Genomic DNA, 15,644 nt, shown 5'->3' with positions numbered 1-15,644 from the left:
ATATATATATATATATATATATATAAGAGGAGTCATTTAAGATTCGTACGAATTTACATTAAAAGGTCGAAACTGATTCGATTTTCGAGGCAGCAAGCCTGTGACGATGTGACAACTTGAAGACCAACATAAATGCTTGACCTCCTTCCTTTTGTTCTGACTTGCGTTTCTTTGTTACATTTGGACCGAATCAAAACAACCTGTAGATGTTGCAGTGCTCGGGTCGAACGGTTATGTCCGACAGAAATGGCAACAGGGAAAGTGCAGCAGAGGAACAAATCAATTGCTCAAACTTAACAATAACAGAGACAGAGTCACCTATTTCAATTTACAATTATTTTACATATAAAAACGAAAGCCCCTACAAAACCGGTAGAACTAAAGTGTGCCATCGAAAATATTAATATTATATATGCCCTTCAACTTTTCTCCTAAATCCTAATCCAGCATCATCCTTTTCTCAATGTCATAATTTCATAGCCTTGCCTAAGGGCTTACAACTTGCAAAAAAATAAAATAAATAATAATAATAATAATAATTTCATAGCCTCCAGGGCTCCACATTGTTGTTTCAATTAACTTTATCATAAGTTTAGAAAAAAAAAATTCAAACTAATAAATTTGACCCTTTATTCTAAAAAGATATAACCTGATGTTATAGCATATATGATCATATAATTTGGCAAAAAAAAAAATATGATTTTATAATTTGATACATCAAGATTCACTGAAAGCTTTCAGATTTATGCTCAAATACTCGTGTATAAATCTTTAAGATCCATGCCGATCAAGTAGACACGAATTTTGATGCAGGTCGAAGTCTCTGACCGGACATTGAACCAAACAACCTTTCATCCATGTATTTATAACCCTCATTATAGAGAAAAAAAGAGAGAAACTCTAAAAGCCATAATAAAACCCATCTCTCTATCTCTCTCTTGAGCAACAAAGATGGCACTATTACTACTAGTTACACTAACAAGCCAACTCTTGGCAGGTTATGTGAGTCTCTGCCATGGCCAACATTTGGTACCGGGTGTGATGATATTTGGAGACTCAGTTGTGGATTCAGGCAACAACAACAACCTCTACACTCTTGTCAAAGCAAACTTCCCTCCTTATGGCAGAGATTTTAACACCTCTCATTCCCCCACTGGAAGGTTTTGCAATGGCAAACTAGCCACTGATTTCACTGGTATTTGTGTAGATTTTTCTTTTTCTTTTTATATACCTTTTCGTCTGTGTGTGTGTGTGTGAAATAAAGACATGGCTGCAGTCACAATGTTTAAAATTTTTGACATGGAGGAATGACTTTTATTGCAAAAAAAAAGGAGCATAAAAAAAAGCACTAACAATATTTGGTTTGATTTCATGGTGTGTTCTTCTCATAAGAGAGTTTCAAGTAAAAAACTATAGGTTCTTCTGTCTTTTTGAGAACAGTAGTGCTAACTTCAACAATAATATGCTCTTATTGGAACTAACAGAAACAATATTTTACAATAATTTCAAATGACACATGCTAACCACTCAAGTCCTAACAACCCGGAAGGAGGAGAATGTTTGTGAAGTGCTTTCAAGGAGAAAATAAAATATAAGATGCGTGATATTTTTATTTTATTTTATTTTTTTTGTGAATTGGTACTTGTGCTTTAGTTTGCTTGATTGTTTTGGTTTGAGAATGTTTCTGTTGTTCTTCTAGGGAGTAATAAAATATAAGTAAGATGTGTGGTATATCTTTTTGGGGAAATTGGTACTTCTGTTTTAGTTTCCTGATTTAACCTTTCTTTGGTTTTCAGCTAATGTTAAATATTATTTGAGTCTTGACATCAACAAACAAATAAAATCGTTAGAGGTTTAGATCTAACTTAAGTGTTGTAATATTCCTTTATTGCAGTGGAAAATTTGGGATTTACCAAATATCCCCCAGCTTATCTGAGCCAAGATGCACAAGGCAATAACCTCTTAACTGGTGCAAACTTCGCTTCTGGCGCCTCCGGCTACTGGGACAACACTGCTCAGCTATACGTAAGTGCCGGTCTTTTCCTCTTCTGCTATCATCAAAATAAGGGATAAAGATATCGACTATATTGTTTTGACTTCAGGCAACGCACGAACAATAGTATCAATTTTTTTTTTTAGGAAAACAATAGTGTCAAAATTAAAAAGCATATGGCTCGTGCGCTGCATGAGGTAAAAAAGCGTTGTCAGTATCTTTACCCAAAATAAGAGGAATGTGTAGTTATCTATTTCTGCTGTTATAAAAATCCTCCTCTTAAAATTAATAACAGTTGTGTGGCAAATATCTACTGAATCCAAAGCTTAATGAAGAAAGTTCATATCTATATCTTACATGTTTCTGATATTGACAAAATGTACTTACAAAATGTATTTTGATAAACAAATATGTTTTTGAACTGTGCAACAAAAATAGGGGTGAATTGACTCAAGGGTATGATTTTGCGAAGCCAAATGTTGTATCTTGTGCTCTATGGGGATAATCAATTGATTTTACAGTTGTATATACAAACTGTTAAGAGATGTCATTATAAATTTGACACTGTATTATATATCTTTCCTTTTTTTATTTTACTTATAATTAAACCATTTAAACTGACTAATACTTACATGTATCAATTATCAATCAATTGCAGACCGCAATCTCTTTGACCCAACAACTACAAAACTACAGAGAATACCAGTCGAAGGTGACCGGTGTCGTTGGGAGGGACAAAACCTCGGTACTGGTCTCCGGTGCGCTACATTTACTAAGTGCCGGTAGCAGCGACTATATTCAAAACTACTACATAAGTCCCCTTGTTTATGGAACCTACACGCCTGATCAATTCGCTGACTTGCTCGTCCAAAATTTTAACACTTTTGTTGAGGTACAATGACCATACTTTTTTTTGGGCATTTTTTAGTGTTTTAATTCTACATTTAGACCAACAATCTTGTCTTTCCCAATAACACAAAGGTGACATATTCTCAGAATATGTCTTAAACGGTATTACCGTATCAGTAGAATTTTTAATTTATAGAAATTATTTGAAAATAATAAAGGATAATAGATGGATTGTCTAAGATATTGATCTTGTAAAATTTTTGGTTCCTTTAGACGATTTAATGTGGCATGAGGTGGATGATATGCTGGGTTTTAAAGGAACCGAAAAGGATTTCTGGTTCTTTTAGAATTGTCTAAAGGAACCGAAATGGTAAAAACATTTTTCATGAAATCAATTTAATATCCTATATTGTTTTCATATAATTTCTATAAATAAAAATTCTGTCGTACTAGCCCTTGCATAGTACATACCGTTAAACACACCATGCCATCCTACCACCTCAGTTTGTGTTTCAGTATCAACTATCATTCTGTGTTTGTATGCATTTTCTGAAGAAAATATTTATCCCTTGCAACCACCTGTCAGACTGTAACATTCATGTATTAATTACATTCATTTAGTAAGCTCCTTGAACTTTCTCTGCATTCCTGTCGAGCTTCTTAAAAGTAAAATTAATGAAAGCATGTTACAGGTTAGACATATTACGCAACCCATGCGTCTGTAGTTTCTCAAAAAATTGATACATAAACAGTACACCTAATGAGAAATTAGAAGGATATAAATAGAGCGGATCTCTGTTTCTAGGCTATTAAATGAAAGGTGGTCCAACTACCCCATTAATTCACTGCATCAAGCTCTCTCTCCAAGAATTTGATAGATTTGTTTTGATACTGTGTACTGAGCTTATTAAATGAAGAATTAATGAAACCTGACTGTATAGAGCTTGTATTTAGTGCAATATGAGTAGTGTTCACAGCTAGATATTTCACTCATGAGTTATTGCATGCTCCAGTACTGTGGACAGTATGTTGACCAAAAGTTGTCTAGATTTTTCTTTTTACCTTTTAAGTTTTACCTTTGCCAGTGCTTTTTTTTTTTTTTTTTGAAAAATGCTTGGTAGAGGCTACCAAGACTGTTTGTATTAAAATAGAAAAACCAAATAATGCAAGATCTATTTGTTGTGCATTATTCTTTCTTCTTTTTTTTGGGTTTCAAAGCCCGAAGGCGCTTTCATTTACCAGTATCCAAAGCTTAGGAAATACAAGTTCCAGATTGTTGTGCATTATTCTGCCAACCAAAAATTAAGAAATATTATTGTTTTAGCACTATTTTAAATAAGATCACAGTGGATGACCAGTGCAATTTAAAACAGCGGCCAAGTAAATCTATAGGGCGTTTTCTAAATTGCATATCAAGTGAATGCAAATAAATTAGTATTGGGTTGATGTATGTCTCAAATAGCATTTAATATTCACTCTCTCGGCAATTTGAAATGTAACATATATTTGTAGAATATTTCATGCTAGGGGCTTGTTTAAATTTGATCTTGATCTTTAGTATTAGTAACAATGCACCCGATTACCTCCTTACATCCTTCGTAAGGAGACAATTTCTCCAGGCTGGTATATAGTAAATTCATACCGGCTATGTATAAGCACAAATATAACTAAAAAAATAAAATAACAGGGGTTGTGGTTTCATTACCGGTCGATACAGGTCAGGCCTGTACAGTATTACTTGCTTATCCTTGAAAATGTCCCAATTTTCACACTTAACCTGCAACACATGTTAAGCAAAATATTCTATTCGAGGAGACTAGTTTTACCACTTGCAACCATCTCATAGGTGTCATATCCCACAAGATAGTTTGTACACATTTTTTTTTTTTTGGTGATAGAAAATTGTTTCTTGAATCTATAGGTTGTCTTTTTTTGTTCATCAAATTAAGCCTCTATTATCAATTAGACAAACAATTTCACTTTGAATCCTCAGAGCCTATACACAATGGGAGCGAGAAGAATTGGTGTGACATCGCTCCCACCGTTAGGGTGCTTGCCGGCGGCCATTACTCTTTTTGGAGGCAGCAGCAACAATTGTGTCGAGCGCCTGAACAATGATGCGGTCTCCTTCAACAAGAAGGTCGGTAATGCTACCCAAGCACTCAAGAGTAGGCACTCAGACCTGAAGCTTGTCATCTTTGACATCTACAATCCCCTCCTCGACCTCATCAAGAACCCGGCGAATAGTGGTCTGTGTCACTTATATATATTTTTATTATGATTATTTGACATACAAACTTTCAGCATTGTAACAAGTATCCTCTCAGGCACCGTAAAGTGAGGCCCACAACTTTACAGTCTAGATTTACTCCCAGCTAGGCCAAACTAAATCCGGTGCCTATTGAAGATGTAGGGGGCCCCTTTAAGATTCATGCCAGGTTAAAAGAACAGTCCAGGTCCACTAATTCTAATTGATTCTCATCTACGGTACCGGGGTTGATCCGAATTCACATGCATTGGAGATCAATCATATAAAATGAATGGGGTCGGTTGACCCCATTCAACACGACTTGCTACCGTGCATAAATGTTATTGGGTTATATTATATGTTTTTTATACGTTTATCTTTTTTCTCGTTTTTACCGAAATTTTTAAATATACCATACCCAAAAAATAATAAACCAAACAACCACGTTTTCTTAAAAATTCAAATTTTGACACGGCCACATCTTTTAGATGCGGCCACCTTTCTGGGGGCGCATCTAGGGGATGCGGATCAATTCTGGGGTGGCCGCATCTAGAGGATGCAGCCGTGTCAAAATTCGAATTTTTCATAAAACGTGGTTGTTTGGTTTATTATTTTTTGGTGTATGGTATTTTTAAAAATTACGGTCGTTTTTATGGCCACCAGAAAGCTGATTTAATAAATACATGTTAGTATGACATTAATTGTTAAAATGCTGATTCTTTTTATGTTATTAATTGGTATCTTAGGTTTTTTCGAAGCAAGAAAAGCGTGTTGCGCTACTGGTACAATTGAAACATCATTTTTGTGCAATGCGAGGGCACCCGGGACATGCTCTAATGCCACAGGCTATGTTTTCTGGGACAGCTTCCATCCAACAGAAGCCGCAAACAAGGTCTTGTCTGATGCACTGCTGGTTCAGGGAATTGATCTTATATCTTAAACTAGTACAGAACAGAGATGCCTTTTAGCAATGAGTACAATTTCCTGCTGCTAGACTAGTGTTGTTGTTAAAGAAGTCAAATAGCTTTATCTGTAGGTTGGAATTCTGTTATGTGACTTTAGTATTTGGTTAAGGGTTTGACAATGGGTTAGTTAAAGTTATCCAGTTTTTAGCGTTTTAATAAGCAATCATGGATAATATAAACATGTAGTTCTACTTTTAGCTGTATTCGTTTTCTCTATTAGTAATATTTAATCTTTGTTCACATTTTTCTTGGCATGCTATACGAAACAAAAGCTGTTGAGAGACGCTTTGTGGCAGCTTAAGCTATGCAAATAAAAACAAAATTAAATTATTTAAGGGGATTGATCTCTTATCAAATTAATATTATTTCACACAGTTCTACCGGAGACTAACAGGAACCTAAGTTTCAATTAAAATAATTGATAAGCGGTAAGCGCTCGTTTATAATAATATTTTCAGTGTTCTAAATAGCGTGCTATAGCGTTTTCGGACCTTGAACGCTACGCTATGGGATAAAAGTGCGTCTTTTCAGCTACGACCGTTATAGCGATAATAACAGTCTGCTATTTGTGCTATACGCTACGCACTATAGCACACGCTATGCTATATAAGTTTTTATATAAAGGCCCAAATTGAAATTAATTTTAAAAATCAATTTTTTCAAAGTCCAAATTGATTTTGCTTTTAAATAAAAAAATAGATAGTTTATTCCATGATACAAACTTACTGCAAATCGCAAACCGGCGCATCAAGAGGAACTGACTGATGCACTGTCTTGCTGGCCCAACACCACTACCTCCGTCCACTATTACCACCTACGATGAAATTGAGGTCGAGTTAAAGCATCACTTTTAACCCCATTAAATTAAAGTCTAGAGTGACTAGAGTGACTAAATTCTAATATATTCCCTTTTAACACTCACTCTAGTTATGATCGAGTTAATAAAATATAGAGATCACAAAAGAGAGTGTGAAACCGGTGGTCATAACACATGATCACAAGTTCACAACTAACATGTCGTTACCATTTGCGTGAAATGACCATTAATTTTTGCTATGATAAGACAGCACAACACCGTGAGACTAGACACACCACCATTTGTGTGAAATGACCATTTGCCATAACATTAAATGTTTCTGATTCCTAAAAATCACGTCATTGTGAGAGACATGAATGGTATTCCAATTTAGTCGATTTCCTTCCATTCTAAAAGAACAACTCCACTTAAAAGACTAAAGACGGGCCTTCTAAATCTTTATGACATGCCAAAATACAAAAACGCTGGAGATTTAAATCCACTAAACAAACAAACTTGCAAAGAGAATCTAAATATCGAAGTGCAAAAATCCATGCAAGCATCCCCATTGCCATTTCAAATAGTGAAGAGAAACAGAATATCCAAGTGCAACAATCCATGCAAGCATATCGTCAATTGCCATTTTCATATCCATGAATAGCAAGATAATAAAATTCACTCTTCAGTATAATTAACTGCCAGATCCCAGTAATGTGGGACCCCTGCATCAGCAAACACTTTTCTTGCAGCAGCGTCACTCCGGCAGTCATGTACAATGAACTTGTGAAAACTTGGTTTTGCCACACTTCCCTGCCACACCAAAACACAGCTATTAGGTGGCTTCTCATCCTCCATTTCCTCATCTTCCCCTTCCTCTCCAGTTCCAACCATTGACCAGTCAATCCTGTTCAGCATCAACTTGCCGTACCTCTTGATAGACTTCTTCCCACCTTCCACCACCACCACAGTCATCCCGTCAGACCTCACGACGACACCTGTCATCCGGTTTTGACGAGCATTCATATCAACTTTGAACCGACCTTTCGGGTCTGACAAATCCCTGATTTTGTATACCGAAACTAGGGTTTCAAGTGTGTAAGGGTCCTCAAACAATTTCCTCTCTTTCTTCTCACGCCGCTCAGCCGGCGTAAGTTTTCGCATAGTGTTCCTGTCTGCATGTGCCTGCTCGCGCTCAGCAGCTGCACTGCGGACCTCCATTTCCATACGGGTTGGATCTTGGGTTGCCTCTGAACCCAATACCCTCATCAAATTGCTCATTTTGACCTTGGGCTTGGGGGGTTCAAGGAGGCCTTGCCTTATCATCTCTTGACGGTCTTTCTCCTTGGCAATACGTGTTTGTGTGCGTAGCTTCTTTCGCTCTTTTGGTGTTAGCTTGAGAGGCTGAGGTGGCGGTCGGGCCGGCTCTGCTGGAGGCTCAATTGGCCGGGGATGTTCGATGTAATGTGTTATCTTCTCCATGTTTAACTTCTCATTTGAGATGTCTTCTTCATACTGTCCTGTTTTCAGCAGCACCTTGTCCCTGAAACAGGTAAGATATCCAGTCACACCTAATCAATTACATAAATTTAGTTCCCAGTAATATATAACCCATGCTAAACCATACTGAATCAGGGTATTTTTTTGCCACAAAAAATTCAAAGCCAAATTAATAGTAGCACCATTACACAACCGCAGACTAAAAATTACGGACTAATGGCCACAAAGTAATTGGATATTAGAAATAAGGGTGCGTACCACCACTCAATGTCCGGGATTTCCTCTTCCTTAGGTTTCTGTTTTGTAACAACTCGGTTCCCAACTGCTATGAGATTGGGGTTGATGTCGGGCTCGGCCTTGGCCTTTGCTAGTTGAGCCTGTTTCACCTTCTGCTCCTTTGCTTGCGCCTCCCCAAATTGACTCTGCCAATAGAACAATTGGCAAATTATACACCCAGAGATCATAGAAGGTAAAATAGGAAATAATATAATTATATACGAGTCCTTAGTTCTTCCATACTCCTTTCCTTGATCATTTACTTCAAAATGAAGTGCAGATCAGGTATTTTGAACAAACTAGGAAGAGGAATAGAGACACCTTAATATTTGCAAGCTCACAATGACACAAATAATACTTTACTTTCTAGGGTTCTATCGTTCCAACGTGCTTGTCTTTTATGTTACTATCAACAATTTATATAATGATGGGTGTAAATACCCTACAGGAGAACTACCAGAATTTGAAGGACAGTATATACTAGATAATGGTGTTGGGTTATAGACAACAATGAAATGGGTCTTTGTACCTTTATCCTTTGGATATCAGCCATTTTGGACATTTGCCCCTCTTCGACAAACTGAAAACTTGGTCTCTTAGGCCTCAGTAGCTTATTTTTGTTAATACCCATTCTTGGGTCAAAATGAGAGCTTGATTCAGCAATAGCATCAAAATCCGGTTTTATAATATGAAAAGCCTCTTTCTTCTGTTTGTTTATGTTGACCTGAATCAATAAATTCAAAAATCTTAAAAAATGTGATATACAAATAGCAAAAATAGAAAACAGAACCAAAAAGAATAATATAATACCAAAGGATACCTTTATACACTTTTTTCAGGTAGGAACTGCTTACCAAACAAATTCAGTACACTAATTCATAAACAAAATACTTTATCACTCACCCAATTTTCATAAATAACACTGCTAAATAAAATTATCTCTAGTACAACTCCGGATCCTCTTTTATATTCTAAAAGCAAAGGAAAAATAAATCAATTAAGTCAATCTTCAAGGAATTGACTACAACACATCATTACAAACATATCTAAAATAGAACAAACAGAAATGTACCTTCAGCGTGCTTAGATTGCTCGGCTTACTCATGCTGATAACGTTTCCATGCTCATCAATCTCTCTGCCCTGTGCATCCAGACGCAACACAGGCGCCTTGGATGGTTTTTGCGGGACCACCAAATCAGTGGCAGATGAACCAGGGAACATATTAATAAGTGGTGCAAATTCTGGGTCCTGGCGAAAGCCCATCCGGGCCGCAAGCTCCTGTGCTCTCTTCACAGCCTCCAAATTTGGGGCTGTGGCAGGTATTCCTGCAATTATAGGTGCCTCAACTCCACTCATCGCAGCAGGTTTGCTTTCCTCTTTCTTGGCAGTTACCTGTGTTTTATTGTCAGAACTTGGGGCACCTACCTTATTAAGCTGAAAAGTTATAAAAAAAAATAATAAACTATTAATTAGTACAGATTATAACAGTAAGAGGTAGCAGTATAAAGTAATATGAGTTATACATACATTTCTAATTACATACATAATACAACAGGATAGATTTCTGTCAGACCTAGACATATTGTTTTGATGTGTGCAAGTTCAGTGAAATTCAAGTCCCAGGCTTAGTACGTGCAATTGAGACTTATACATGAAGACATGGTAAAAATAAAACTGAAACCATCTTTCGCAAGTATTTGCACATCTTTAAACTTTAAGAAGCAAAAATATAAAAAATGGACATAAGAGGACTAAGAAAAATCTGTCTTTTATTATTTCTGTATTAAATTGGGCTATGCTTACCACAGGTAATTTCTTCAGCTTTTCTTTCAGCTCCTTTTGCAACTGCAATGCCTTCTTAGCCTTGGCTAAGGCATCAAGGGAGGAGAGAGTAGTGCTCTTGCCTGGTGCAGAGGTCCCACCATCTGTACTATATTTGGCAGTAACCTCATCAGATCTAATACTAACTCCCTCATTTTCATTGGTGCTAGGAATTGATGATACCTTTGTTGTTATGATAGGATGAGAGACGGTAGTTGGTGCAGCTGATGTCACTGTTTGTGGTTCCTTAGCAGCCTCCTGTGCATTATACAAGTAGGATCCAAAATTAATAGATTCTAATCAGTAGAAAATTAAATTAAATTGATGACCAAATGAGGCCTGTGTAGGGCTGTAAACGGAGCGGATAATGCTGATACCGTATCCGCCTTTCAATGAGTTGATACGAATACGGATACGGGTAGTAAATGGATATCAAAATTTTAAATCAAATCCGCCTTAAACGGATACGGAGCAGATAGTTCACGAAAATGGATACATAACGAATAATAATCGGATAATTGAGTTACATAAGCTTTAAGATATAAATACTGATTAACAAAATTTAAATATCAAATAAATTATAAATAAATAATTAAAAGTTCTTAGCTTAATTTAAGCAGGTCACTCACTACTTTAATTGAATGAACATTATTTTGTATTTTTAACATTTTATTTACCAATTGATCAGGAGTCTTCCTTTGTGAACAAGCTTCAAAGTTTGACTGAACAAAAAGTCAAAAGAGTAGTCGTCACTTAAAAAAATTAAAAAAAATGTCATTATCCGGTACAGAGATGAAGCCTTAGTCCCACTAGAGATGTCATTCTTAAATTAATACCTTTATATATACCATTTGTCTGTTAAAGAATACAAATGTCACGGCGAAGAAAAGAGAGAAGAGGAGAGAGGAAGTGAATGGAGCAGGAATCTCACGTGCGAGAATCACGTGGTAAGAAGATTTATCATGGGAGAGAGTCGCACTCCATAATAATGGGTTTTCAGACTCTGATATGAATTTATTGAGTAGAAAATGGGTATTCGGATAGAAGAGGATATCCGCTCTGTTTAACAAACCATGATATTATCCGAATCCGAATCCTGATCAGTTCTCCATAATATAAAATTATCCGGATCCGAATCCGGGAATTATCTGCTCCATTTAATTTGGATTCGAATAATAGACGGATTCGGATCGGATTATCCGGATCCGTTTACACCCCTAGGCCTGTGTCAAAGAGTGCAAGCTAAGGACAATCAAAGACCTAATAGTAAATTGGACAAATAATACACATCTGGGGAATTTATAAACACACTGTCAATTTGTCAGCCATCAATTTGACAATTGAGGTTAAGGAATATGTATTATTAAAGGCTAAGTACAAGAGGCTTAATTGAATAAATGGCAATCAATATGCAAAATATATAATACTAAAATGCATTTATTCAAAAAAGAAAAATATTAAATCAAAATACACTTACATCTGCCTTAGAACCACTCTTGTGCTCCCCATTTGTTACCACCTTCTCTCTCTCCTTCAACCCTTCATCATGCAAATATTTACTCTCTCTCCTCTCATCAGTATTTTTTCTGTCACTAAACCTTCTCCCCTCTCTCCTCTCTCTCCTCTCATCCCTTCTACCATCCTCCCTCTCTTCCTTGTAACTCCCATTTCTCTCTTCAGATGCCCTTGCTTTCTTTGATTCCCTATCCCTTTCCCTATCTTCTTCCTCGTGATCCTTCCTCTTTCTATAAGAATGACGGTGTCTCTCCACTGACACCTCTCTCTCGACTGAATTCCTCCCCCGGCTCAACGACCGTTCCCTCCTCGATTCCCGGTCAGATGGAGAGTAATCTTCCTCTTTGGACTTGTGCTTGTCGTGGTGGCGGTGATGGTCGCGATCTCGATCTCTGTGGTGATCTTTATCGAGCTCTCGATCGCGATCTCTATGGTGGTCTCTGGTGGAATCGCGATCACCATGGGATCTCCGGGTCGAGCGCTCGCGCTCGGAGGAGGCTTTATCCATGGCAATAGGCAGGAGAGAAACCTAGGTCAGGGTTTCAATTAATTATCGTTTATTCGAAATGAGGCCCCTATCTGGATACTTCTTAGGAGGGAGAGAAAACCCTTGGAATAAAGCTCAAGAGAGAGAAAAAAAAGGTTTCTGCTGCTTTCGACAACCAATTAAGAAATGTCAAATGAGTCAGATTTTAAGTATGGTCGCGAGCCCAGATCAAAATAATATTTCACGGCCCATTGGGCCCAAATTATGAACAGAGAAGAGCTTTTCTGTTAATGGGCCCAATATAAATATTCGTTTCGTATCTCCCGGGCTCCCCTTTGTTTATTATATTTCTCATTTCCATTTGCAAGAATTCAGGACCCAGTTGCTTAGCTAAGCAAAGAGCAATGTATCTGGCTGGCCGACTGCCTCGTTACTTTCAAGAAAAAAAAAAAACAATGAAAAATGTATCTGCCTCGTGTCAACAGCACCGCGCCAGTAGTGTCAAATCTCGTGCCACGTGACGTCTTTGTTCTGTTCCGTAATCTCTCTTTATCTGTAAGTGGTTTGCTAAAACCCGGCGGGTTTGAATCTGGTCCGATTCGTCCGTGTTCTTTATCCGACTGAACTATGTCTGTGTTTGTGTCCGGATTTGCACGGGTACACAGGTACGGATTTGAAACGGGCCGGTCAAGGAATTTGGGGACCAAATCTATGGGAATCTGGACCGAACTATACCCGTACCCGTTCGGATCAGTCCGTATACCCGTGAACCCGGCTGGGTTTATTCGTGATACCCATGCCGGTTGTATCTGTATCCGTGTCTGTGCCCGTTGTACGCGTGCCATTCAAAAAATTCAAATTTTTTTGAAAAATTTCCCCCCCAATTTGTGAGTATTAAATAAGTTGGTAATATTTAATATTCAGGATATTATTTGGTTATAGTTTATTGTTTTACAGAGAAAAATAATATATAAAATATTGATATTTTTTCAAATAAATAAACAGTTTCTTTAATTTCATTAATAAATATTTGATAATTAGTGTGTTGTCCGTTTGATTTTCAAAACAAATATACTAAACAGAGATCATAGTACGTACCATTCAAAATTTCCATTTTGATGTCTCTCTGCGTTGTTTCTATTTTTTTCTATTTATTCATTTTTATTTGATAATGTGTAACAATTTACTAATTTACTAAAGTTTGTGCGTTGTGCTAATAGAGCCTTAATTAATTAATTAATTAATTATAAGAGTTTGCCTCGGTCTAAATAATTAACTATCTAGGTATAAAAATACTGAAAAGTTGTATATGCAGTAATTTGCTGAGATTAATAATGCATTTTTGCATTGACATCACACTCAGCTGCTGTTTTCTTTGTCTTTTATTATTCATTACTGTTTTTACATGAAAATGACATCAACGGCTAGTAGCAAATTCCAAATTGAATTAGAGATATCTTTTTATTCATCAAGTCAATCATATACTTATATATATTCAACTTATTTTTTTTTTAAATAGGCAGTCATTTTTCCAAGGAGCATGGAATCTTACATTTATAGCCAAACATTATTAGAAAGTTTGCAAAAGGTACACATTGCTAACAATCTTACAACTTTGTGGAAAATCACAATTCCTACAAGAGTGCAAATTTTCACATGGATTTATAATAAAAATAGAAATAATAATAATTCATTAGAATATCTCCATTTGGAAAATTAATTAGAAGCTACCATGTCGAATTAAAAATTATAATTGATAGTCCAATATAGAATTAGCAATTAACAATCAGTAAATGCGAATTCATAATTTTGTCGACATAAAATTTATAAAGTGATTTTTTTTTAAAAAGAAAGCTTGCTATTTATGAAATTATAATGTGTCCCACAAATTAAAAAAGAAATTGTCATATTAAATTATAAAAGAAAGAAAAAAAATCAGAGCACAATTATCCTAACATTATTGTCCCAACAAATTAAGCCTCCTTGTCTCCAATATTCTAAAATCATAACACATGGGGGGCTATTTTAAAAACAGATTGAACTTTACATGTTTAGTATTACAGAGAGAGCGTTGTGCTTAGAATCTTAAGAAGAACCTCAAAGGATATACTGAAACTAACAATCTAAAATTATAACATAGACCTGGGTTTTTAAATTACCTTTTTGCTTTACTTTTTATGATGACAACTAGAGATTATTTGTTGCAAGTTTAAGAGGATTGATAAAATTTGAGATCTCGTCCCTTATATTTTCTTAAATATGCATGTGTGCTCCGCTATGGTGACAAAACAATTTAAAAATAAATAAATTAGAGAATATGACATCATATTAATAACATTAAAAATAAATAAATAAAATATTAGTTTATGAAAAATAATTGATTTAAGCAACATTGTTTTAAAATAATTAATAATTTTGATTTATATTTTATTATAACAAAAATTATTGAGTTCAAATATGCAACCATGTCAAATGAATTTTGATTTATAATTTATTGGTTTACAAAGAAAAAAAACAGAAAAAAAAACTGGTCTACCTGTGAACCCGGACCGGACCACCCTGCCCCCGAACCCGAGACGGGCACGGGTTTTCAAAATGAAACCCATGATACCCGACCCGTTGTACCCGTGTACCCGTGCCCGTTCTACCCGTGGCCCGCCCTGGGTTTTGCCTGGTCCGCCCGGCCCGGCTCGTTTGCAAATCACTATTTGTAATGGCCCGCTGGGGCTCTTTATTACGCAAAACCAAAAAATCATGATTATTCCCAGAAATTTCAGTCAAATCTGTTTGGAGTGTGAATGTAGAATACAACTAGAGTGTTCTTGAGTTCACTAAGCTTCTATGTGAACTTAAATTTAAAATTCATTGAATCGGTTTCAAACAATAAATTTGAAGTGTTAAAATTCGTCTAATTTACGAGTGATGCATCTACATATAAAAAAAATTAAATAATTTTGTATAGAATCAAGTGGTAAAAAAAAATTCAAAAAATGAATGCATTAAAATTAATTTATTAACCTTCTAATTTTGACCGCTTAACTTTATACTAAATTAATTCGAATGTTTAAAATTTTCACATGTAGACACATCAATCATAAAGTAGGCGAATTTCAACAGTTCGAATTAGTTATTTGAAGCCGATTCGATAGGTTTTAGACTTGAATTTACCAAGAGACTTGATAAAATTGAGAACACC

General features: G+C 35.9%; 2 protein-coding genes across 3 annotated transcripts; one reads left to right on the top strand and one right to left on the bottom strand.

Annotated features, from left to right (window-relative positions):
- Window positions 1-865: 865 nt before the first annotated feature.
- LOC144574768 (GDSL esterase/lipase At5g03820-like) lies at window positions 866-6,252 on the top strand. Its single transcript, XM_078324822.1, has 5 exons — window positions 866-1,195; window positions 1,895-2,025; window positions 2,652-2,885; window positions 4,836-5,091; window positions 5,837-6,252. Exons 1-5 carry the CDS (start codon window positions 952-954, stop codon window positions 6,028-6,030), a joined length of 1,059 nt encoding a protein of 352 aa, XP_078180948.1. The 5' UTR covers window positions 866-951; the 3' UTR covers window positions 6,031-6,252.
- A 1,029-nt stretch (window positions 6,253-7,281) lies between these two features.
- On the bottom strand, window positions 7,282-12,589 carry LOC144574767 (Pre-mRNA-splicing factor 3). 2 transcript variants are annotated; one of them, XM_078324821.1, is made up of 7 exons: window positions 11,924-12,541; window positions 10,630-10,704; window positions 10,429-10,550; window positions 9,697-10,059; window positions 9,154-9,348; window positions 8,607-8,770; window positions 7,282-8,391 (listed from the first exon to the last, which is right to left on the bottom strand). In XM_078324821.1, exons 4-7 carry the CDS (start codon window positions 9,979-9,981, stop codon window positions 7,527-7,529), a joined length of 1,509 nt encoding a protein of 502 aa, XP_078180947.1. In that variant the 5' UTR covers window positions 9,982-10,059; window positions 10,429-10,550; window positions 10,630-10,704; window positions 11,924-12,541; the 3' UTR covers window positions 7,282-7,526. The 2 variants fall into 2 exon arrangements, with proteins under 2 accessions (XP_078180947.1, XP_078180946.1); XM_078324820.1 differs by having other exon boundaries at window positions 10,429-10,704; window positions 11,924-12,589.
- Between the last annotated feature and the right edge of the window lie 3,055 nt (window positions 12,590-15,644).

The sequence above is a fragment of the Carex rostrata genome, chromosome 23 (assembly GCF_964058835.1).
Source record: "Carex rostrata chromosome 23, lpCarRost1.2, whole genome shotgun sequence".
NCBI classification, from domain to species: domain Eukaryota; kingdom Viridiplantae; phylum Streptophyta; class Magnoliopsida; order Poales; family Cyperaceae; genus Carex; species Carex rostrata.
Note: the sequence above shows the minus strand (reverse complement) of the source record. Positions and strands in the feature narration are given on the sequence as shown.